This window comes from Oryctolagus cuniculus, chromosome 10, assembly GCF_964237555.1.
Source record: "Oryctolagus cuniculus chromosome 10, mOryCun1.1, whole genome shotgun sequence".
NCBI lineage: Eukaryota > Metazoa > Chordata > Mammalia > Lagomorpha > Leporidae > Oryctolagus > Oryctolagus cuniculus.
The window spans coordinates 70,508,884-70,534,449 of record NC_091441.1 but is presented as its reverse complement, the minus strand read 5'-3'; the positions used below and the strand labels follow the sequence as shown (position 1 = coordinate 70,534,449).

Below are 25,566 nucleotides of genomic sequence, written 5' to 3'. Positions count from 1 at the left end.
TCTGATAGTTTCAGGGTTCGCTCAACTTTGGAGCAGAGACCAGCCCCACATAAATGTGCACCCCAAGGCCTGCCTGGGCCCCGCTGCCAGCAGCAGTGGCAGCCAGGCACCGCCCACACCCTGGCCAGCTCACAAGTTCAAAACCGAGTTTCCAAAGCCGAGTGCCCTTCCGGCGTCTTCTCGTGAACTGATCTCTGCAGACGGCCAGGGCATGAGTCACTTGCCATCTAGCTGCCGAGTGTCCTTCTTCAGAACTGTCTGGCCAGCGACGGGCAGCGTTCCAGGCCAATCCTCACACCGTGCCCTCGGGCTGCCTCTGGTGAACCCGGATGTCGGGTGGGCTGTCAGCTAAGGGCCTGTTACCACAGTAAAGAGCTGTGCGGGGAGCGAGCGGGGGCCGGACGCCTTGTTTTTGGTTTCCCAGAAGAATGTACATCTGACCTTGGGAGAGAGCACTGAGGCTCGGTCCAGGTCTCGGCAGCAAAACGCCCCAACTCTCCGGATGAAAGGTCCGCCCTGTTCTTTTCTGTGGGTAAGCGTGCTAATATAAATACCCCCTTCGGTGCTAAACAGGGTGTTTGTCTACCACATACAATCCGTTCCTAAGATACCCCTAGGACATCATGGAATCAACAGCAAAAATATAAACTGAGCCAGCTGTGTGAAGAGGAAGTGTGGGCTTAAGGGTCTGACTATAGCATTATGTAATGGACCATTACAGCTCGGCCTGGTGACAGGTGAAGGCCCAGAGAGAATCAAATGACGGCTGTCCCTCACGCCCCACGGCCAAGCTGCTGGCATTGCCCCTTGAGCTCCTGCCCCTGTGGCCAGAATGAAGACCAAGAGCTAGGTCTCTGCTAGTGCTTGCAGCCACGCTCACTCTGGAAACAGCACGGCCAGCGCTCTCCTGGACGTCTTTATAAGGCTCCCAGCTCTGCCTGCCTGTGGGCCACTGTCACTGCTCTTCTGGGGACTTTAGTGTCCAGTTCCAACCTTTCGCTCCCAAGAAGGCACCAGGCCACAGGCACACGTGACAGAGAGAGCATGGTGCAGGGTGATGGTCAAAAACACCGCACCTGGGGGCCGGCGCTGTGGCGCAGCGGGTTGACGCCCTGGCCTGGAGCGCCGGCGTCCCATATGGGCGCCAGTTCTGGTCCCGGCTGTTCCTTTTCCAATCCAGCTCTCTGCTATGGCCTGGGAAAGCAGTAGAAGATGGCCGAAGTCCTTGGGCCCCTGCACCCATGTAGGAGAGCCGGAGGAGGCTCCTGGCTTCAGATTGGTGCGGCTCTGGCCATTGTGGCCAGTTGGGGGGTGAACCATCGTATGGAAGACCTCTCTCTCTTTTTCTCTCTGTGTAACTCTTGACTTTCAAGTAAATAAATAAATCTTAAAAAAAAAAAAAACCTGCGCAGGGCCCCACACTGGCTCCTGGCTGCCCTGCCTTCTTGTCCTTGGGCTCCCACCCTCACCACTTGGCACCCTGTGTGCTCCTCAGTGCAGGGCCTGGCCATCTGACACCACAAGGCCCTGTGGCCACCACTGACAAGGAGACTGCTCAGTCCATGGCACAGCTCAGCGGCTTCTCCCCAAACCTCTCTTCCGGGGGGGGGGGGGCGGCCACACTCCCTGACCGCACCACAACCAGTCCTGCCTGAGCTCCTGGCATTCACGCCCCGTCTCCTGAGGGTCCTTCTGTAGCTGCCACTCTGAGTAGCAGGGCAGCCGGCTCTCCTGCTGCCCCTGCTCTGCACGACCACGTGAAGGTCGTGCCCACTGTCAGCCCAGGCCCTTGGGCCTCTATGGTTTCCCCAAGGGCAGGGATCCCCCTCCTCTCCAGGCAACTCCCGCACCCGTATCCAGCAACTGGTGCTGGCGTCAAGTCACACTGGCTTCCCCGCGCTCTCTGCTTGGGTGCTTTAGACACTGCACACACACACGTGCATATTGCTCCCCGGGACTCATACAAGGGCTGCACCCCAGCCTGCCTTCCTCGGGCTCTGCGGCAGCTGGCGGGGAGGCTTTCCCAGGCGCTGCCTTTCCACAGCGCATTGCCAGTGCCTGTGTGCCTGTCGCTCCACAGCCAAGATCCTTCTCAGAGAAGTCACTCTCTGTCTGAACCCCTTCAGTCACGACAGGCAGTCCTCACGGGGAGAACCCTGGTACAAGGGAAGGCATGGGACGGGGGGCGGAACACAGCAAGTTCCCCAGCCACTTCCTACGGAAGAGAGATCCCGAGACCAGGAAACGAGTGTCTGGCACTGAGTAGAAGGCATGGCTGTGGGCTGTGTCCCTGGCCCCTCCCCCTCACAATCCCCCAAGCATGCAGCCACTGCGGAGCCCAGGTCCGCTCCCTGGGCCATACACACACGCGTGTCCCACACACGTAAGGGCTGGTGGCCCACCTGCTCCCGCCATTCACGGCAAAGGAACAAACTGTGTTCCATACTATCTCACGTGCAAACAAGTGTCCTTCCCTGAGGTCCGGGAGCTGGAAGGCAGAGCCTGGAGCAGGGGGAGGGTCCAGCATCCCCCTCCCCCGCCACGGGTGAAGCATTCTGGCCCTTTCCACCTTGGGACATCACTGCGCACTTGGAAGCTGGGATGGCTTGGAGACTGGAACACCTGCTGCCTGGCCTTTGCTTCTTGTAACAGCAAAATAGAAACCCCAAATGGTGGGGCGGGTGTTTGTGTCCACATCCCATACCAGAGCACTTGGGTTGGATACCCACCTCCACCTTCTGACTCCGGCATCCCGCCAGTGCACACCCTGGGAGGCACCCGTGATGCCTCAAACAGCTGGGTCCCTCCCACCCAGGTGGGAGACCTAGATTGCACATCCTAGTTTTTGCATAACCCAGCCCTGGCCACTGCAGGCATTTAGAGAGCATCCAGTGGATGCAAGCTCTCTTTCTGCCTCTCAAATAAATACATTAAAATAAACACTTAAATACAAAATAGGAAGAGATGCATCTAAAACCCCACCATCCCAATTCTTGAACTGTTTTCTTTTTTGCAAGTGCTTTCCAACAGTCCACCATGAGTGCCTCCCTCTACTGCCACCATTTCCCCCAGCTTTACTGAGCTGTAACTGACAAGTAAAAATTATTGGCACCCATACTCTTTTATCGACCACATAATAATCTAACTCTTCACTTGCATTCAACTGTCCTCTGCCTGAATTCATTTACATTCTTAGACACTTCCTTCACAAGCCCTCCGTCGGTGCACGGGATACATGGAGACCTCACAACAGAGGAAAGCTGTGCAGAAAACCCAGACCTGGGAGAGTGACCAGAGTTCTATAAGGGCTGGATCCCAGTCACCCCAACCCACTGCCATTATCCACTGATGGTGGACAAGTTTGCCCCATTAGCACTGAAGCCTCTCATGCTGCCCACTGGTGGAGCCCACTGACTCCTGCTCACCCTTGGTGGAGTGGAAAAGTCCTCTGATTCTGTCTGTGCCCAGGGTCCCAAGGGCCCTGCACCATTGCAGTGTGGGTAGCTGAGGACAGAGTTGGGGTCCTCCTTGTCTAGATCCTGCAGTTTCTGCAGCTCCAAACTGTAGGGAGCACATTTTTGGGGAAGGGGACTTAATCCATGGCTGGCATCTATTCAAAAGCCATTTCTGGACCCCCTTTTAAAATCGATTTTACCCTCAACAATGAAGGCTCTTAGGTTCTTGGAAGTGCTGCTTACACTGTTACATTGTGTTACACTGAGAATAAGCTGTGAGATAAAATAATGCCCAAGGTAATTCACAGAAATGGGAGCAGCAGAAACAAAATTCGTTAACGCTTTTATACAGGCCTAAGTGCATTCTCTCTGCAGGCTGTGTCCTTGTAAGATACCACTAAAAAGGAGGGAACACACTTGCCCGTCTGCGCCTCCATTACTTCGTCACACATGTACCGAATGCTCCCTTGCAGTGGATCTCAACCCTTGTGCGTGGCAACATGGAGACCATGGGTACACACCCAACAGGCACCAGTGCTGCCGGCTGCCGTGGGAAGGGGGTGGGATCCAGGCAGGGGCTCTGTCCAGTTCCCAGGTTCCATCTGTGATTCTAACCCCTGTTTTCACCCAGGAAAGCATTCTGGGATGCAAGTGAGTTAGGGGACCTTACTCCAAGGATCATTCTAAATGAACTCTAAGGCTTTATTTTTTTTTTAAGGTCCATTACTCTCAAATCCCTCATATTTTATCTAGTATTAGTACCAGTTCCTTGAGACACAGCAGGGACTGCTGCTCTGCTCCAGGAAACCTACAAGAAGGCTTTCACTCTTGGGGGTGAGGGGGGGCGTGTCTGAGTGCAGTGCTTTGCATGTACAAGGGGTCTTTAAAAAGTTGATGGGAATGTGTAACATGAAGAAATATATGCATGGATTTCAAAATTTTTTGTACCAAAAAAATATTAACTTCTGTTTCATATAAACATTTTGAAGTTCTCTTGAGTGATTTCCTATTTAGTTCTCTTCCTGGACCACAGATGGTAACAACTAAGAAAGGAAATGACTGAATATCTGATGACAACTTAACGTTACACTACAGATATAGATCAGTAGGGGTGGTGGGCTCTGAGGCTGGAACCTCCGGGGCTCTGCCAGTTCTCAGTCTGTGACCTTGGGCACTTGGTTTCATTTCTGCAAGCCTCAGTTTCCTTATTTGTAAAAGGAGGTTGCTGTGAGATTCAGAGTATATTATGTGAAAATTTCTTAGCACAGTGCATTGTCCAGAGGTATTTGGCAAATGGTTCCTCCCGATTGATCTGCTGTTGTTAGGCACAATTAAAAGGGGCGTAATTTTCCATTATCCCATTTAAGGTATCCCTTTTGCCATAATAAATTCACTGAAGCTTCCCTATTATTTTTAGACAACATTCTAAAGATAGTATGCTGAACGGAAAGGCAGGGGGAATGAGGGCAGCTTAAGCAAAGTTGCATTGACCTCCGATTTCTTCAGGAGCTTCCTCTTAAGGCTGGGAGACCCAGAGACCCCTCCAGCCCTGCTCCATGACTTCCCACTATGACTACTTGGTTTTAGCCAAATCCCAGGTGTAACGCAGAACATAGGCCCACAGCTGCAGCAGCACCATCTGTGCATTTTTTTTTAAATTTCCCCTATTTTATTTGAAAGGCAGAAAAAAAGATGGAAAGAGATGTTGTATATGCTGGCTCACTCTCCAAATGCCTGCAATAACCAGGGCTGGGCCAGGCCGAAGCCAAAAGCCTGAAACTCTATCACTCAGTTCTCCCACATGGTGGCAAGGACCCAAGTAATTGAGCCATCATCTACTGCCTCCCAGGGTGTGCATTAGCGTGAAATGGGATGGGAAGTGGAAGAGCAGGGACTTGAACCCAGGCATTCCAATGTGGGACGTGGATGCACCAAACAGCATCTTAACAATTGTGCCAGACGCCTCCCTCATCTGTGATCTCAAAGTCTGGCTCAGTCTGGCAGTAAGCTGCCCACTGACACAGTCGCTGTGAAGACGAGCTTATTTTCTCCTGGGTCTCTTTCTTCTCTGAAATGAATTCTTTATTATGAATGCATACCTTGTTATTTGCTGTTCTCTGGTTAAGTAGCCAATGTCATATGCTCCCTCATGTTTGACCAGCTCTGAGTGGGAGGAAGAAAGACATTGCAAGGCTGTAGGCAGAGCCTGGATGCAGCAAATGCACCAAGGAGAGGCATCCTGTGACAGTGTCCCCAGCCTCTCTCCACAAGAGGTACACACACACACACACACACACACACGTGCAGGCTATCTTCCATGCTAAGTACACCACTCGAATCATAAACTCTGCTGCTCTGGACTCTCTGGCCTGGCCCTGGAAGTTGCCTGTGGTCTGGGACCCAGACCCTCAGCATCCCTGAGAAGCTGACTGCTCATGTAGAGGGTGACTGAGTCCTGACTTTTATTTCTACACCTGTGGAACAGGGACACGGGACGGCTCCAAAGCCTGTAGCCTTGAAGAGGAATCTGTTTCCTATTTTCTTTCTTCTGAGTGGTCTATGATCAGGAAAATTAAACATTTGCATTTAAAGAGGAGAAAAAAAAAACCCTCCCAATTTTCCAAATGATCATCTTTACGATGTCAAGAATCAAGCTGTGTTACTGGCAGACCCGGAACACTTGACTGAGTGGTTTTCCTTTATATCTGACCATCTGGCAATTGGGGGTGGAGTGGGAAGTGCCCCCAGCGTGGGGTGGGGCCTTTGGAAGGTGACTAGGTCACAAGGGGGAGTCCTCATGAACGGCACGAGAGCTGGCTCCCTCTCCACAGAGGACCCAGAGGTCAGAATCACAACCTCAGAAGGCCCGCACCTGGAGCTGAGCAATGCTACAGCGTGGGCTCTCGCTTTCCACTTTCACAATGGTGATGAATCAGTGTCTTCTGTGGGTAAGTCATCCAGGACTTTGCTCCATCAGACAAGCTAAGAATTTTATAGTGTTAGCTCTTGTTTGTTTCAATCCATCCTAAGTTCATCTCTGCATAGACTGTAGGATAAGGCTCCAATGTTGTCCTTTGGCATGAGGGTATCCTGTTCATGCAGGACCATTTGACTGTTCCTTCCCTGTTGAACAGTCCTAGAACCCCTGTGAAGTCACTGGACCATAACTACAAGGGTTCACTATTGAGCTCTCTATCTTATTCCACTGGCCTATATGACTGTACTAGCACCACACCTTTCTGAGTATTAAAGTTTTATAGTTATTAAGTATTGAGATCCAGAATTGTGAGACCTCCAAATTTGTTATTCTTTTACAATATTATTTTGGCTAGTCCGGGTCTCCTGAGAAAACACAATTTTCAGAATGAATTTTTCTATTTCTGCAAGAAGCACCATTGGGATTTTGATAGGAAATGCACTGAATCTGTGTACTCTTTTGGATAGTACAGACATCGTAACAATATTAAGTCTTCCCTTTTATGAACATGGAATGTCTTTACATTTGTTTCTTTTTAAATTTCTTTCAGCAAGGTTTTATAGTTTTCAGTGTGCTTATCTTTCACTCCCTTGGTTAAGTTTGTATCTTAGTATTTTACTCTTAATTTCCTTATCATCTTGTTCATTATTAGCATACAAAAATGCAGCTGATTTTTTACATGCTGATTTTATATCCTGTTATTTTGCTGAAATTATGTACCCATAGGATTTTTTTTTGATGGAGTCTTCAGGGTATTCTATATATAAGATCATGTCATCTATGAATAGATAATTTTACTTCTTCCTTTCCAATTAAGAACATGTTTAATTTATTTTCTTGCCTAATTGCTCTGGCTAGAACTTTGATTTAATACTGTGTTGAATGGAAGCAATGAAAGCAGGCATCTTGGTCTTGTCCCTGAACTTGGGGGAAAAGAATTTAGTCTTTCACTGCTGGGTATGATGTCAGCTGTGGGCTTTCCTGACGTAAGGGCAGTGTCCTTCTAGCCTATTTGTTGAGCGTTTTTATCATGAAAGGACGCTGAACTACGTCAAATACCCTTCTGTGTCAACTGAGACGACCATGGGGCTGCCCTTCCGTTCTGCCAGTGTGGTGCATGCGCTGATTTTCATACCTGCTTCCATCCCCGTGTCATTTCAGGAATAATCCCAGCTGGTGACGGTACAGTCTTTTCAAGGTGTGGCTGAGTTCAGTTTGCTAGTATTTTTCTGGGGACTTTCTCATTAATATTCATAAGGGATGTTAGTCTATCATTTTCTTTTTCTGTCGTGTCTTCATCTGACTTTAGGATTAGCCTCACAGGATGAATTAGAAGTGTTCCCACAGGGGCCAGCACCATGGCATAGTAGATAAAGCCACAGCCTGCGGCGCTGGCATCCCATATGGGTACTGGTTCTAGTCCCGGCTGCTCCTCTTCCAGTCCAGCTCTCTGTTATGGCCTGGGAAAGCAGCAGATAATGGCCCAAGTCCTTGGGCCTCTGTACTTGCATGGGAGACCTGGAGGAAGCTCCTGGCTCCTGGCTTTGGATTGGCACAGCTCTGACCATTGTGGACACTTGGGGAGTGAACGAGCAGATGGAAGACCTCTCTCTCTCTCTCTCTCTCTGCTTCTGTTTCTCTGTAACTCTGCCTTTCAAATAATAAATAAATAAATTTTTTTTAAAAGAAGTGCTCCAACTTCTTCACTGTATTGGAAGAGTTTTGAGAAGGACCTCCCCCCACACACCTCCTTGGGTTCATACTTTCAGCTAAACTCTCCTTTCCACACACAGAGAACCACAGGATTGTCAGTCTAGGGACTGTTTTGTAACTTCTGAAGAAAGCTGGAAAATCTACTGAAGTGGGTCACAGTCTACTCCAAAAAGTGAGACAGAACAGAAAGGATCTGAGTGTACCGTCTGTAACTATTGTTTTATGAAACCTCTTCCTTAGCTGTGTATGTGAAAATGGTGAGTAGCAACGTAAAACGTGTTTCTCATTCTTCATGACCAAAACCAGTTTGAAAGGCTCTGATACAAGCCAATTAACTCTCAGCTTATTTATTTTATTATTGTTTTGTTCTAAAAACAGAGAACCATACACACACACATACACACGAGGGTCAGGGCAGCAAAGGAGAGATCTCCCACCCATTGCCTCACTGCCCAAATACCTGCAACAGTTGAGGCTGGGCCAGGCCCAAGCCAGGGGCCTGGAATCCATGTGGGCAGCAGGGACCTAAGCACTTGAGCCGTCACCCGCTGCCTCCCAGGGTGTGCATGAGCAGGAAGCTGGAATCTGGAGCAAAGCTGAGACTTGAACCCAGGCACTGTGAGTGGAATGTGGGAGTCCCAAGTGGCATCTTAACTGCTATGCCAAACACCTGCTCCAGTTAGGAAACAGAGGCCCAAAGAAGGTACATGACCATCGTAGGTGACACAGCCAGCCTGCGGCATGGCAGGGCTGCGGCTGGGCCTCTGGCTTCTAATAACGGCTCCCCGGGGAATGACTGTCTTGGGCAGCCTGAGACGGCTGCAAACCTATTTCGCTATTGCAGGATGAGACTTTCAAGAGGCAGCACCTTTGCTTTGGGATACAGCTCACGTTCTCTCCTCCCTTTCCTGCAACCTCTCCACCATGCAAGTTGCACTGTGGCTGCCTTTCCCACTCTAGGTGGCAGTCACAGCCTGGATGTGACGCCGGCAGCTCCAGGCGCCGATGTGTTCTCTCCTGCATCTCCCCTCTTTAGCTCCTCCTTGGGAGTCTGTCACCAGTCTTCTCAAGATTCAGTAGTTCCCGCCCAACAGCACTCAATCTAGGGCACGTCCCTTAAGAGAAAAGACAAATCATCCCAGAAAGGTCTGCTGGGAAGGAATGAAAGGGAATCCTTTCTATTTCTGGAACAATACAACGGGACAGGGAGGAAACAGCTACGAGATGCCTGCTAGGGAAGGTGAAGGACTACACTGCAAGGGGGAAGCCCTGGGGAGCACAGGCTCAGGGCAACAGGACAGTGGGCCCAGCTGGGCAGGGTCTTGCCATCGGCCCAGGCACAGACGCTGTCTCACCAGGGCCACGGGGCTGGTAGAGGAGTGACATGGAGCCAGAGGGTTCCCAGATGTAAAGAATGGACAGACTTTGCAATTTTCTTAATTTCCGAATGAAACTTTCAAGGACTCAGTAAAAATCAAACTTGACTATTAGATTCGTAGTGCCAACGCTTACATATTTTAGAGCTTACTGCAAGTGTGTTCATACGATGCTTCTTCAATTTTATTGCCAAGTATTATTTTAGCCTATTTTTTGCCACGGAACAAACCATGGTCTAACAAGTTGCCCTGGGAGCCTACAGATGTTTGACACATGCCTAGAACCGCCTGCACCATCAGTTTGTGTGAACAGAGCATGTCTGTAATTGCAAAAGTCATCCATGCAGACACTGTCACCAAAGAGCCTTAGTGACACAGGCAGGGTCTCTCTGTGGATACGCCCAGCTGGTAGCATCCGGTGCTGGGAGTCCTTCCTTCGGCATCATTTTGGCATTCACACAACATCAGTCACCCAAATCCTGATGATCCACATCACTCCTAAGACCTACCTCTAGATGGACAAAATTAGCTGGCCCCAAAATTCAGTTCTATCTAAAAACAGATAGGAGAAGTTAAAAAAAAATTCCTCCTGACATTAAAAAAAAAAATCTGCAAGCTCTCAAGGTAACTCCATGGCTGTTCTGAGCAGCAGCGACAGCGGGGGTGCTGCTCATGCTACTCACCTTGCTGTGAAAACAAACCTGGGCTACTCAAAAGCTCCAGCTATTCTGGTTCAGATGAAGGGGGCCGGCGCTGTGGCGTAGCGGGTAAAGCTGCTGCCTGCACTGCTGCATACACACAGATGCTGGTTTGTGTCTTGGCTGCTCCACTTCTGATCCAGCTCTCTGGTGTTGCATGGGAAAGCCCCAGAAAATGGGCCAAGTGCTTGGGCCCCTGCACCCGCGTAGGAGACCTGGAGGAAGTTCCTGGCCCCTGGCTTCAGATTGGCATAGCTCCAGCCATTGCGGCCATCTGGGGAGTGAACCAGCAGATGCAAGACCTCTCTCTCTCTCTCTCTCTCTCTCTCTGCCTCTGCCTTTCAGATGAGGAAAACCTGCCATGGGAGTTATGTTCTGCCTTCCATATCCAATTTTTAAGTAGCCCACTTGGCCTCAAGTTTCTCTTACTCAAAGGGAGACATTCTCATTTTGAAGCAAAGTTAAACTTCTCCATTGCCTAATGTTAACATTATCCATTGATTGGGCACACAAAGTGCAGAACCTTGTGAAGGGCCACCTTGGCAGCTTGGTTACTTGTGGGCTCAGGGTTCTATCAGAGGAGTAGAGTGACTGGCAGCAAGAAACCTGGGCTGGGAGTTCTGGGAGCCCCGTCCCTGGATGTCCACCCGGCACCTGGAAATGCAGTTCCTGAACTCATGAAGTAATGATACGTGTGTGTTTTTTTTTTTTTAACAGGCAGAGTTAGACAGTAAGAGAGAGAGACAGAGAGAAAGGTCTTCCTTTTCCGTTGGTTCACCCCCCAAATGCTGTTACGGCTGGCGAACTGTGCTGATCTGAAGCCAGGAGCCAGGCGCTTCCTCCTGGTCTCCCATGCGGGTGCAGGGCCCAAGGACCTGGGCCATCTTCCACTGCCCTCCCGGGCCACAGCAGAGAGCTGGACAGGAAGAGGAGCAACTGGACAGAACCGGCACCCCGACTGGGACTAGAACCTGGAGTGCTGGTGCCACAGACGAAGGATTAGCCTAGTGAGCTGCGGCGCCGGCCTTATGTGTGGTCTTAAGGTGCAGCAGGAAGCTGCCTCAGTGAGAGAGAAAGCCCGCTGCCCTCTCACCCCAGCAACAATGACCAGCCAAGCTCTCTTGTCTTTAGCTGCTGTGTCAGACACAGGCCCTGGCAACTGCACTGATGGAAACAGTCCACTGCCCTGGTGTGATAGATGCTTTTGTGAACCCTGTCTGGTGCAGGTGGGTGTGCGAAGAGGCAGGTGCACCATGACCCAGCTTCTTAATCATGGTAGGACCCACACTGGGGTGGTGGCTCCACTCCCTGTGCCCTTTGCTGGACCCCAGAATGTGGCCTCTTTCACATTTCAGTGCCTCTGAGCCTAGGCTGAGAAAGGCGCCCGGGCACACTGGATGCGCCACTGCAAGTTCCGAGCCCCAGCACGGGGCAGACAGAGGGGCTCCTGAGCCCTCAGAGGTGTCCCAGATGGAAGCCCCCTGTCCAGAACTGCCGTACGCTGGCCACCCCTGCTCCCAAGGCCACCTGAGAGGCAGGCCGCTGGTGGCAGGGCTGACACAGCAGGCCTGGGAGCCCACAGCGTATCTGTCCTCTTGGGCACAGACTCTAGTGACAGGGAGCGGGGCTCTGCCTTAGGGAGATGACCAGATGGCAGGGGTCACAAGTCGCAACATCAGGCCAAGTGCAGAACACACGGTACTAGACCCAGGCACATGTCTGTGTCCCGGATCTTCGCCGCCACAAGGACATGTTCACCGTGTTTCTGGAAACAAGTGGTCCTCTCTACCTTTATTTTCACCCTTGTGGTAGAGATCCGAATGCAGAATATCTCCTCTGAAGATGCAAAACATTAAGTGGTGATGAGACGGCCCTGGTGTCAAGGGACACAGAGATGGGCCCACAGCCAGAGCCCAGCAGAGGCGTAACTTGAGTGGCAGCTGCCTTAAGCCGCAGCCTGGGGGTGTCAGGCCAGAAGAGAAGCCAGGGTGGCCCGGGATGCTGCCTTTTCTAGAGAATTTCTAATTTTTAGATAAAGTCTCCCATCTTCTAAAATGTGAATCAAGGGGCCAGGACTGTGGCACAGTGGGCAAAGCCACCACCTGCAGTGCCACCATCCCATATGGGTAGTGGTTCGAGTCCCGGTTGCTCCACTTGCAATCTAGCTCCCTGCTAATGCGCCTGGGAAGGCCCAGAAGATGGTCCAAGTGCTTGAGTCTCTGCATCCATGTGGGAGATCTGGAGGAAGCTCCTGGTTCCTGGATGTGGCCTGGCTTAGCCCTGGCTGTTGCAGTTATTTGGGGAGTGAACCAGTGGATGGAAGATCTCTCTGTCAATGTCTCTCCCTCTTTCTCTGTAACTTTGCCTTTCAAATAAATAAGTCTTTAAAATAAAAATAAAATAAAATGTGAATGAAGTTTTTTTAGGACACCCCAAATGGCAAACTACACACACTGGCCACACTCCAGGCCACATATGCACCCACTGGGACCCACTCCAGCCCAGGGCACGATGGATCTCAGGAAGTTTCTGCACCAACAGAGGTGACAGCCAAGTCCCCATCCTCCTTTCCATTCCAGGGGACAAGCAAGTGGCCTGCTTCCCCACACTGGACCTGCAGCTCCCATAGAGCTGGAGCAGCTCAGGCTCCTGCAGGTGCATGACTGGTTTAATCCCAGCAGCAGGTGCTGATGAAGAAATGCCTGCCATGACTTGCGCTGTTCACTTGTAATTGGCTGCTTTCATTGGTCGAAAATGGCTGAAGACCCACAAATTCATAGGATTCCAACTGAGCCAAGGTGCTCGCCGCTGTCCTCTGTGCCAGTCTGCACACACACTGCCCATGGCCCCAGGGCAGCTGCAGGCTACAAGCAAGGGCTGCTTGGGTCTCCTCAAACGTGGTGCTGACCTCCCTCAGGGCAGAGTCGAGAACATTTACTCCCCTTCGTCAGAAGGCAATGCAAAGAAATCCAGACAGTCTCCACACGCTGGAACCGCCCACACCAGGCTCCAGACAGCAAGCGGAGGCCACCTCAGAACGCACACATGAGGACTGCTTCACAAGGCCACCGCGGCTGTCGGTACACATTGACTTTTTCTGTCTTTGAACTTAACCTTGGTGGCTGTTGTTCTTTTTCACCCAGAAGTGGTTGCTTCTACCAAATTCAGGACAGTATCACACATTCCTTGGGTGCCCATGGGACACATGGTGTCTCTGAGATACCATGGGAACCACGGAAGGGTGGCCTCAGGGCGCACAGGCGCCTACCATGCCCTGGCAACACACAACACTTTGGACAGAGAGAGGGACCAGCAAAGAGAGGGCTCGTGCCAGCCCCTGGCCAACCACAGATTTGCAGAAAAGGCCTCTTCCCTGGGACCAGGGAGGAGCAGAACTGCCAACAGCCTGTTTCTACCACCCTCCGTCTGACTCTTAATTTAGGTCAAGTGGAAGTCCATTACCAAGGAGAGGGCAGATCACACCAGAGGGGCGGCGTTTCCTCAACCAAATCCCAATACCAACAGCTGAGCCGCTGCCTGGCAAACATGGCTCCGGCCCTGCCCAGGTACGTCCCGAGATCTCCCCACCTTAGTGCCGAGGCTTCTGCAGAAACACAAACGGAACCACCAGTGTCAGGAAATCAGGTGCCCGTGTAGAACAAGCATGGTTCTTGCTAACACGTTCCTGAGACCTTGTGGGGTCCCTACCAAGCCGGCCAAAACCCCCTGGAGGCAGGAGGCCCCAGGGACTGCAGGCTCAGGAAGAGACGCTCCCCACAAAGAAGCCACCAGAGGGCACCCTCAATTGTAAACTGCCACCCGGCAGGGTGCAGAGGCCACAGCCACGTGGGTGCTGGGTAGGAGAGCCTGGGACTCCAGTGCTGACAACACGGAGGGGCCTCGGGAGCTCGCCAGTGCTATGAGGACGGAAGTGAGACCTGCGGACAGCAGCAGTGCAAACACGGGCTCCTTCGCCCACCAACTGCCCTCCAGGGCCTCACATCGGTCCAGCTCCTGGGGAGCCAGGAGGCCAGGGCTGCCACACGTGGTCAGTAGGTGCACAGCCCTTACCACCATGCTGGGACTTCCAGCCAGGCCCCTGCCTAGCTCCTTCTAACCCCTCAGGGGAGGAGGCCACCAGGATGCCGAGAGAGGCAGGCTGGAAGACAACTTGGAAACTGCCTTGTGCCAGGGTACATCAGCAAAGCCAGGCCGGGCAATGGAGTGTGGACAGCGATGGCTCCTCAAGCCTCTCCCAAACACTTCCTGACACACAGCCCCACCCACAGACTAAGTGGCCTTGAGCCTCAGCAGGTGGGCCTGCTGCACTGAGGGCAGAGCATGGTCTCGATCCCTTGCTCTCTGGCTGAGCCAGGTTCCTGGTGGGGCCAGTGAATGAACGCAGACAGAAGCCCCCATACCCAGGAAGCCTGCAGAAGTCACGGGGAAAGGGTTCCCAGAGCAGAGTTGCAGGCCAGGCCCCACCGCCCCACCCCACACAGCTGGGAAGTATCCCTCCTGACTCTGCAGACCCTCGGGCAGTGGGGGAGGTCCCCAAGGACCAGTGCTCAGCTCAGCCCAAGGTAGGCTCACGTTGGGGGTTGGATGACTGCGTTGGGGCGGGGAGAGCCCTGTGTGTTATGGGAGGTTCACAGCATCCCAGATCCCACCCCCACCCCCACCACACACACTTCCTGCTCTGACAACCACAAATGCCTCCTGACATGATCAGAAGCCCCTAGGGGGTAAAACGGCTCTGGTGAGGGTGAGCAGTGTAAAGGGAACGGAATGGGTATTTCTTCAAAGGCCTGCGGGAGGAAGAAGAGGAGGAGGAGGAAGCGATCGGCAGGCAGGAAGCCTGGGGCAGCACTGCTGGTGGAGAGGACTTCTGGGGACCCTCAGGAGAGGGACAGGACCCCATGCATGGGGTGACCACACCCACAGAGTTCTCCAGGCTCGCACCTGTGTCCAGGAGAGAAGCAGGGCTCCATCCTCACCCACGCTTCCCTCTCCTTGGATTCCACACAAGGCCAACAGTCCTGGAGGGGAAATGGATCGAAGAACAGGGACGGGATGGCCTCTGGTCTGTGCTACAACGCGTACCCAGTTCTGGGTCACTGGGAGGACAGCACACACAGGCTGGCTGTGAAGGAGTTGGGCAGGCCCAGCTCAGCACTGGGACTCAGCCCTGGGGATAAGACCTCGGTGCACACACTGCACACTGCAACTGCTTGTGCTCACAGCCACACTGTGTGCAGACAGCAAGGGGCCTCTCTGTCTCTCATCCCTTCTGATTTTTTTTTACAAGCAGAGTTAGACAGTGAGAGAGGGAGACAGAGAGAAAAGTCTTCCTTTTCCGTTGGTTCACCCCCCAAATGGCCGCTATGGCCGGCACTGCGCCTATCCAAAGCCAGGAGCCAGGTGCTTCCTCCTGGTCTCCCATGTGGGTGCAGGGCCCAAGTACTTGGGCCATCGTCCACTACCTTCCTGGGTCACAGCAGAGAGCTGGACTGGAAGAGGAGCAACCGGGACAGAATCCGGCGCCCCGACCGGGACTAGAACCTGGGGTGCTGCAGCCGCAGGCAGAGGATTAGCCAAGTGAACCATGGCGCTGGCCCACGCTGGCCACTTTCCGATTTCAAGATGGAGAGGCCCCGCTGGTCAGCCAGCCAGCGCCTCCTGCCAGTGGCCCAGCTGCTCCCTGCGAGGAGGGGCTTCCCACCTGCAACAGAAGACGCTGGCTGCCTTTGTAACATCATCTTCCTGCTGTGCCCCTTGGTTGGCATGGGGGAGACTGTGTGCCGATGCTCAGGGCACAACACACTAGGGACGGTGACTGCACGGTGGGCTGGGCCTGCATCTGGCCCCTGCAAAGAAGAACGCTATGCCCAAGTCCGAGAGGAAGAAGGGGGCCAGGCTGGGGGCTGGGAGAGGCTCTGTGTCGGTGCTTGCAAGGATCTCAAGCATTTGGGGGTACTGGAATGGACAGCATGATAAGGAGGCTAGGGTAGCCTCTGGGGACACATGGGAGTGGCCCGATGCTACCATGTCCCAGGAGAGCCCCGCTGTGTCCACCAGAACTGGGGTCACTGTCACAGCCCTCGCATGGAAGCAAAGCGTGGCAGCTCTAGAACTGCTGTTGGGATGAGGCCTTTCTCCCTGGCCCCTCTCTTTCAACTCAGGAGAAGTCTGTGTGTTTTGTGTTCAGAAGTTCCAAAGAGTTAGTCAGCTCCTTCACGTAACACAGCTGTCCAAGGGCAACAACCTACAGGCCATGCAGCAGGGCCAGAGGGGCTTGGAGGCCAGGAGAGCGAAATGGGGCAGGAGAGGGTGCAGGAAGAAAAGAGGGAGAAGGGCGTGCTGGGGCTGACTCTGGCCCCCATACAGCCCAGGCCACAAGCTGCAGACACACAGAGGCACTGGGGCCTCCCCTCTCCTCTCTATCTGTGGGGAGCTGCAGAGCACCCAAGCAAACTTGAACTCCACGCGTGGGACAACCAAGTCCGTAGCTCCCTGAGCAACGCTCAGCTCACCTGCCCGCAGAGAGGGGCCCCATGGGTGCTGGGCCTGGCTACCACGCCACAGTACCTACCCCACCACCACTGTGGCCTCCCTCAGTCAGGAAGGGGCAGCTACTGCTCAGCTCTTGTCCCACAGAGACACATCACCCAAAGCATCTCCTACCGCCCAGCAAACTGAGTATTGCAGGATTCTGCTTGCTTTGCCCACCGGCGCTTCTGAGAATTTAGCTTTGCCCAGCTCACCACTCCCCAGCCTTCTCGGGAACTGCAGATCCTCAAACAGGCTGAGGACAGAAAGGTCTCCCCGGATGGGTGGTCCAGGCCCACACTCACCGGCTGCAGCCCGTCCTCCTGCCTCCTGCTCTGGCTTGGGCGGTTGATGAAGGATCTCGTGGAGACTTTGTAGTGATTCAGCAGGCAGACGATGACCACGACCATCACCGTGACCACCACGACAATGATGATGACCTGGGCAAACTCCAGTTCCGCTGTGAGAAGAGGAGGAAAGAGCGTGAGCCGCTGGTGCCCCTGCGCCTGCACCCCACCCCTGAGGCATTGCACTGACCAGGAGGGGAGAGGCCTCCTGCACGCACCCAGTCCTCACGGGACCTCAGGAGACAGACACGATCACCGCACTTTAGAGAGGAAGGAACTGAGGCACAGGCACACAACCAGCTCGTGGCTGGGCTGCGAGTCAAGTCCAGGGCTGACGGACGGTCAAGCCTATGCTTCTGGCCACACGTGACACTGGGTCCAGGCCTGCGGTCCAAGGCCCCTGCCAGACCTTGACCTTCTAACATCTTGAGGAAAGGGGACCTGAGAGGGGCTCTTCCAGCAGACCTCTGGGACTCGGCATCATGCAGTCCACAAACCCCATCTCTGCAGTTTTGTAGTCAGAAGGGTGGAAGAAAACACACTCTGCTGGCTGTGACTGTGCCCAGTGTCCACAGAGGAGCTCCAAGTCCAGCCCAGTGTGCCAGCTGCGTGGCCACCCCACACTCTGGGTGGACCCTTGGGCACCTCCTTCTCTCAGGTATGAAAACCCAGGGTCTCACCTGTCACCTAATCTCCTCCCCTGCCAATGGCAGCCCCCAGTCCCCTGCCCAAGGGGCATTGAGAAAGGCTCTCCACATGGGTATGATTTCTCCCAAACTAGAAAGTTCTAGAAAGAACTAGAAAGTTCGACCCAACTTGGTGGTTGAGTGGCGTCTGCAAGCACATTCACTCAGGAACCGTATGCTGAAGGGGAAAGATAAGGGGAGTTCAGAAAGTTCATGGAGAAATGGAACTTAAAGGGAAGTTTATCTTGGTGCAAAAAATTTTTGAAATTCGTGCTTGATTTTTTTTCATATATGTATTTCCATGGACTTTTTGAAGATCTCTGGTAAATGTTAAAAGGGTGGCTCTTAGCCCCCTTTCCTCAAAGGCACTGACTTTGTGAATGAGTTAGAAATCCATGGCTGTTGCTTCCAGTCGTGTGGGCACCGTGTTTTATGGGTGGTCAGGTCCCTTCTGAGGTTCTGGCATCACCATGATGCCATCACCAGGATGGTTTTGCCAGCCTTCTTCCCCCATGAGTACAGCACCATGGGGAACAAGGGTGGGAAGAGGCAGGGGATTCACAGCCCTGCTGTGCAGGGAGGGAGGCAGGCTCAGGGCCCAAGGCCAGCTCTAGAACCCAGTCTTGCTGCCTTCCAGGTCGTGGCTGGGCATCTCCCCATGCTGAAAGGGCTTGTTGGTGTGCGAGGGGTGCAGATGGAGGGGGCTAAGTACTGGGTACACAACTTAGTGGGAGGTGGGAGTGTGGGATACAACAAAAGGCAGGAGGCAGAGGGCAGAGCTCTGTCAACTACAGCACTGCCTTGAACTGACAGCACACACATAGGTATAAGCACACACATATACATGTGCACACGTGTGTGGATATCCTCTGGTTGCAGCAGGACGCGGGGCCACGGCCTCTCAGTGTACGCTTTCATACTGGGGATGATGCGGGAATGGACTGAGCAGCAAACTGCCCCCTCCTCCGTATTTATGGCTTTGTGCACCTGCCACCCACAATCTGGGAGCAGGCAGGGCTGGGCTGAAGAAAGACTGAGGATCGTCTTGGATCCTACCATGTGCTACCCATTGGCACCGTCCTCCACTCCCACCCCCTGACCCCCCACACCCTAGGACAAAGATATTTAAATGTGCCCATTGAACTGGGCTGGACAGATCTTGGCCTTGGGGCCTCTAGGAGAAGGGGGTTGGCCCTGAATTGCACGTTGGAGAATGGGGAGCAGAGGGTGAGGGAACCACACTGCTGAGCCACAGCCAGGCGAGCTCCGAGGGCCAGGCAGATTTGTTAGGGGCACCCCTAGCTGGCAATCAAAGGTCAGAGTGAACATCACCCTACCCAGTGGACACAAGTGCCTGGGGGAGCCTCAGGAAGCAATGCCCTGAGTGGCGCTGAAGGCCGGCAGTCGGCAATGCCTGGTGCTGCTATCCCCACTGAACACCCACTCCAAGCGGCTCTGGGACATCCCCTAAGGCTTAATGGCTGACGGGGAGGGCCTGTCCCAGTATCTGCTGAGGGGGCCACCACATTGATGGACCTCCATGTGTCTCCTGGAGCTTGTGAGAAACAGTGAAATGGCTCCAGTCAGGGAGCGGGTGCTTGGGGCCTTTGCAACTGGGGTACAGATGTAAGTGTGGGCTGGGCGGGGGTGACACGCGTGTGAACCCAGCAATGCCTCTGCACAGCACCGTCCCGTGTCTGACACCTGGCCTTGACCTTGTGCCTCAGGACCACGCTAGCCCCTGGCCATGCATCTGGAGGCCCTCCTTGATCACTTCCGATAGAGAGGTCCCTGCATACTTTTTCAACCTGTTTCTCACACGGAACTGCATCGCGAGCCCACCGCTATTTCACGGTAGTCCTGGTGTCCAGCACCAGGCGGAGCTGGCAGGGAGAAGAGGTGAGCCGATGGGTGACCCTGGAGATCACCCTGGTGGAGAAGGCTCTTCCCATCTGCACAGGTGCACCCTCTGCAGGATGGAGGCTGCAGAGAACAATGCGGGTACCACACAGGAGTGCAGAGGGGCAGCTACAACCCGAGGCAAGGCTGCACCAGCCAACAACATGAAAGGGCAGGGAGCTACTTCCACTTCCGATTCAAGGCAGAGAACACAGTGATGAAGACAGAATCCCAAACAGTGCCTTATTTTACGAACCCTGATTTCTATGTGTGGATACACGGCGGAGTGTGCCTTTCCCATTAAAGCCTGCCCTGGGGCTTACTAACATTTTCTTTTGTCGAGAGAACGTCATTGCTTTATGGACGTGGGAAGCAAAGGTGGCAGTGAGGGATCCTGCAGGAAGCTCTCATGGGTCACCTTCTGTTGAAATACAGCAAGCCACGCAGACAGCCCTTGGCAGCAAGGCACGTCGAATCCTGTTTTCATGATGCTATGGGTATTTTGGTGTATTTGCATTTCACTTGAAAGGGAGTGCTGCTGTAGACGTGAGCATTTAAACATTGTAGAAGGAAGCAGAGTGTAGCATCAAGCTCTGCTTTCCCAGTCTGCAGCCCGCCCTGAGGAAAACGCACTCGCAGTGGGGTCTGTCTCTGCCGCGTGAGGCTGCCTGTGCAGCAGCAGAAGCATTGTACAAAATGCTTCGTTCTGCTTTATTGTTTCACTTCACACACCACAGACATCTGTAAACACCGAGAAGCTGACCTGGCCCTCTGCAGTGGCTCTCTGCCCCACAGCACAGATGTTCTGGGCCGGACCCGTCCACCTGAGGGCTGTTTGCTGCTTTGCTTTTCTTCGTTTGTCCATTATGACCAAAAGACTGTATGTATGTGAGTGTGTGTATGTGTATCTATGGGAAGAGGCCTAAAAAGTGAAACTTTTGGGTCAAGGGCATCATCATTCTTAAAATCATTTTAACTTATCTATTTTATTTCTCTGAGAGGCGGAGAGACAAGGAGAGAGAGAGGGAGAGGGTGAGTGAGCACACTCCCATGTGCTGGCTCTCGTCCCAAATGTCTGCAATGGCTGGTGCTGGGCCACTCCAAAGCCAGGAGGCAGGAACTCCATCCAGGTCTCCCAGCAGGTGAAAGGGAGGGACCCAACTAGTCGAGCTGCCTTCCCAAGCTTAGCAAGAAGCTGGGACTGGGGACAGCCAGGACTTGAACCCACAGACATGGATACAGGCTTCCAGTGTCCCAAGCAGCGCCAAAATGCGTGCCCGCTCGTGTTCAGTCTATGGTTACTGAGAGCCTGCTTAATGAAAAGGCGGTGCTAGCTTAGGCTCTTTCTGGGAAAAGGACAGGTCCTTTGCATCCTCATTAACACAGGAGACTCGAACTTTCCACTTGCACCAATCTGATGGGCAAAAATCCATACCTTGTTTCAATCTGTGTTTTCCCAATTACTCGTCATTTTAGATCTCCCCCTATGGTTATGGTAATTTGTATTTTTCCTTTTTCGCAATCCTCCTGGCTTATTTGTAGTTTTCTCATTTATTTCTCATGCATTTGGTAAGAAATCTTTACCTAATGGTACGGCTACAAACCTTCCTCTGCTGCATGTGCTGCAAATATTCCTCCAGTTTGTCTTTCCTTTAAACTTTGCTGTGAGCTTCTCTGTGATATAAATTTTTTGCCATCAAGCTGTCTTTCTTCTTTATGGTGTCTAAGTTTCCTGTTTGACTATGAAGGCCTTCCTCAATATTCTAAAAGTGCATTTCTGTCTAAGATTTGTGTAGTTTGGATTTTTATGTTTAGATCTTTATTTGCTCAGGGTTTTGTTGTTTCAGTCTCAGAGAGCACACAGAACATCGTATACTGTCTGAAAGGCACACCTCTCCTGATCTATAATATCTTATTCAAAATACAAGGCAAGGTGGGAAAGATCTCAGCTTCTCTTTAGAAGTAAAATCCTCACCGTCTTTCTTTAACAGGGACTGCTTGCTCTTAGGCTGAATGTCCTCAGCTTTCTCATAAACCCGCCCACAGAGCACAGAGCTGCCCTCTGTCCTTGCTGAGACACCTGCACCTCGCCGTTACCCTGGAGTTTCAGGCCTGAGTAAGAACATGGTCAGGGCAAGTGCAGAACCCAGGACACAGCAACTCAGGGGGCTCATGGACACTGGAGAGCACAGAACTCACTCAGGGCAGAGTGAAGTCACAGGCACCCTCAGGGACACACAGCAGCAGGCACAGGGTCTCAGGATGGTGCATGCAGAAGTGCGCAGCCCAGCAGTGCTGCCCAGCTGGTACCCTAGGGCGACGGTAGCCTGAGCTACCACAGCACCCCACCCAGGAGTGGGAAGCAGCTCTCCCTGAAGGTGAGAAAGACCCCGGGGACACAGGGACCCCAGGGGACCCCATGCTAACAACTGAACTGCAGCCTGCTGCACAGCTACCTGGTCCCTTGTGGTGCTCCTTGAAACCCCACTCTGCCCACATCAGGGTCCCTGTGAGTGGGGTCCAGGGCAGAGCTGTACCTATAGCCAAACAGGAAGTGGACCCTCATCTTGAGCTCTGAGCAAAATAGTCATGAAAACAGGTTGCCTTCTTGTTTTTAAGTCACAGGAGATAGAACAGTAGGCGAAAAATAGGAAGGTTTTACTCCTGCAGGGTTACAAATGCTATCCCCAGAGGGCTCCCGCAGATTCTCACAGTAAAACCTGCAGTCACAGAGAGGGGGTGCTCGGGGACCAGCACAACGACTTCACACCCAGCAGTGCTGCAGTGCAGGTCAGCTCTCCCTGGGAGACCCTTCAGGCTCACCAGGGGTACAGGCAGCACCCCACTCCCAACAGAGACACCTGTCCTCCCACGCTCCCTCATTCATTTGAAAAGGGAGAAATTTACCAAAATCCCCACAGCAGTTTTCATGGGTGGGGCGGAGGGCAGGTGCAATGATGACAGAGTCTGTCATGCAGAGAGGGGACAGATGCCTGTGCTTGTGGTTTCGGTCATGGTTTTGGGGCTGGGCTGGGAAGGGAAGGCTAAGAGAATGAGTCTGGAAGAACTGTTAAGACAGGAAGATGAACAACCAACCCCTCCCAGGAAGAGCGGTTTCTATAAAGTGTGCAGGGCACTCTGGGGTTTGCAAAATCTCTGGTACGCAGTATGGACTCTGAACCAGGCCCACTGGGCGGTTCCCCTCAATTTCAGCAGCCGTTGGCACCAATGGGGCAGTGCCAAAAAAACCAGGCCACACAGGGAAAGAAGTTATGGCCAAAGGCGAATTTCCACGTTCCCTCTCCTTTTATGGGGCTATAGTTTATAATGCTATAGTGAGTGAGTCACTGCCATCCAAACATCAGGTACTTTTATAATAAACCGAGTCTACAATTTACAGGAAGGCATTGCAGCCCCGTCTTTCATTATTGTAAAGCGGTGACAGTGACGACAGTGGTGACGGCATCTCTCTATTTTTATAGCGACATCTCCAAGAAACTCCGAGCTGCATTGTGGCGGATGACAGGGACCGAGGCAACCGTGTGAAGTCTGTTGCTCTGTTCCCTGGCCGGGGGCGAAGCTCGCTGAATCATCCCAGAGCCACGAGCGTCTGCACTATTTTTAAAGAACTCCAGGGAAGTGCGGTCGTGCCACCTTAGGTTCTAACATCACACTCGTGTCTATTTGTGGGGTGGTTAACGCCATCTTCCACTTGGTCTTTGCCTCCATTAATATACCATCCTCCCCAGAGGCCCTGTTTTCCAAATGTGTGATTATTTGTAAGCTCCAGGTGTGCAACGTCTGCCCACACACGCCCTGTAAGGGGCTGAGGGCAAAGCCTGGGACCCTCAGCAACTCCTTCCTTTCACCAGGGGGCAAGCAAACATCCTGGCCGCATTCACACAGGTTGCCGTACACACAACACTGCCATGTCCCCGACAAGGCTGGCCATGGCCACTGGCCACTGCTCTCCACCTAGAGTGGTTCACCTCCCCTCCCCGCTCCATTCCTCTATCTGCCGCTCTGAACCACAGCTGGCCTGCCACGGGCTCAGGCCCAGCGGCTCCCCGCCACCCCCACCCCCACCCCCACCCCCACCCCCACCACTTGGCTGGTGTCATCTGGCTTCTGCTCTCAGACTCCTGTCTGCATTTCCTTCCTGTCTGTGTCCTCCTGGGCAGAGATGGGTGTGGCGAGAAGACAGCCTTGGGGGTGTCCTACTCTTTATTTATGGCTCTGGGACACTTTTAAAGCGCTGCATGTTCCTAAAGCCGGGAAATTCTTTCCGAAATCCTACGAAGACCGGCGGCAGCGGTGGCAGGAAGACGGGTGGGGGTGGGGGGAGGAGCTGGAATCTACTTATACTATAATTGCCTCGAGTTTGTGAACTGTTGGTATAAAAATACTCCTGGAGATTTTAATGGTTGAATGAAAATTTGCACTCATTAAACACCATGGGTGAGGAGAAATTCAGCCTGTGTTATCAGAATGACTTCACAGCTGAACGCTTAGAAGGTACAACAAGAACCAGAATCATCCTGATTGTATTATATATTTTCCCTGGAGGTGGATTGGCTTCTCTGATGTACCCCACAACAAGTCGAACAATGCTTCCTCCTCACCCCAAAATGCCTGGACTCTGGGTCACCTGCTGTCTTTCTCTTTTTTCAGAAGCTCTTCCCTAACCTGGCTCCGTACCCTCAGGGGCTCCCTGTGACATCTGATTCTGCACCTGAATGTATCACTGGCTTCTTAGCGCCCACTCTCTGGTCTTCTTCCATAGAACGAACCCTCGGAAAACACTCCTTGTCCATCCAAAACATTCTGGGCAGAGAGCATGTGCCTGGCAGAAAGCTGATGCTCATCATATACCTGAGAGAACTTGAAAACGCTCATAGCAAATACACATTCTGGCTCTCTTATGCATGGATCTCAAAAAAATTTTTTGTTCTAAAATAAACTTACCTTTTAATCCTATTTTCTGCAAAATATTTTGAAGTATCACATATAAGCTGATGAGGAAGCCCTTAGAAGGACGAGACCCTAACCTGTTGCATGCAGTGTCTGGTGCGGGACCACGTCCCATGCCAAACACTTACGAATGATTTCAATGGTGCTGAAGCTTAGCTAAAGGTTCTGCAATAATTACCCAACAATTACCCTAAGAGAATGCAAGGTGTCACCGGAAAAAGAGCCTCGAGGTTGCCACAAACTCCCTGTTTTAGCTAGCCTATTTATATTCATGTGTTTACATAAAACATATTGCATGTTAATGGGATTGGGAGATGATGCCCACAATCCACAAGGAGCAGAGACAGACGGGAGGGCCAGGGGCCTGTGAGGGTGGGGGCAGGCAGGGGCTGTGGGTGACACCGCCTGCCTGAAGAGTCCTGGCCAGCAGACCATGCGCCCATCCAGCTGGGATGACAACTTTTTAAGTGACTGAGGCCCATGCACTCATCCAATGCAAGGGCTTCGCACCATGTAACTTAGAATCTAGGGTGTTGTGATCACTTCAGAAAGAAATTTACCTAAATGTGCTCTGATCGAAGATGACTGACAGGATTTGCTGGAAAATTAAAAAAAAAAAAAAAAGCAGAGGAGTAAGAGCAATTACAAATCTTTTAAAAGTCTACCCCTCTGCCACGCTATAAACGGAAAAAAAAAAGTACATAGAGAAAACCCTAATTCCACCTATAGGAACCATTTAAAATCCACCCTCACCCCACCTCCACGCGGCTAATCTCGGAAAGTGGATCCCAGAACGCCCTCCGCACGTGTACCGTCTCTAGGCAGCCAGGAGCGGCAGCTCCCGGCACTCCCCGCCTAGCAGGCAGCTGGCTGCCTGATACTTCCTTTGACTGTG

At 52.6% G+C, this 25,566-nt stretch overlaps 1 protein-coding gene across 8 annotated transcripts in view; it reads right to left on the bottom strand.

The window, feature by feature from the left end:
- The window catches only part of LDLRAD4 (low density lipoprotein receptor class A domain containing 4), a 273,217-nt gene that overhangs the window by 30,249 nt on the left and 217,402 nt on the right, over positions 1 to 25,566 (bottom strand). For all 8 annotated transcript variants that reach the window (XM_051852199.2, XM_070050536.1, XM_070050537.1 and 5 more), the window contains one exon: positions 17,074 to 17,228. In XM_051852199.2, coding sequence (XP_051708159.1) covers positions 17,074 to 17,228 — 155 coding nt within the window. The remainder of the gene's footprint in view (positions 1 to 17,073; positions 17,229 to 25,566) is intronic.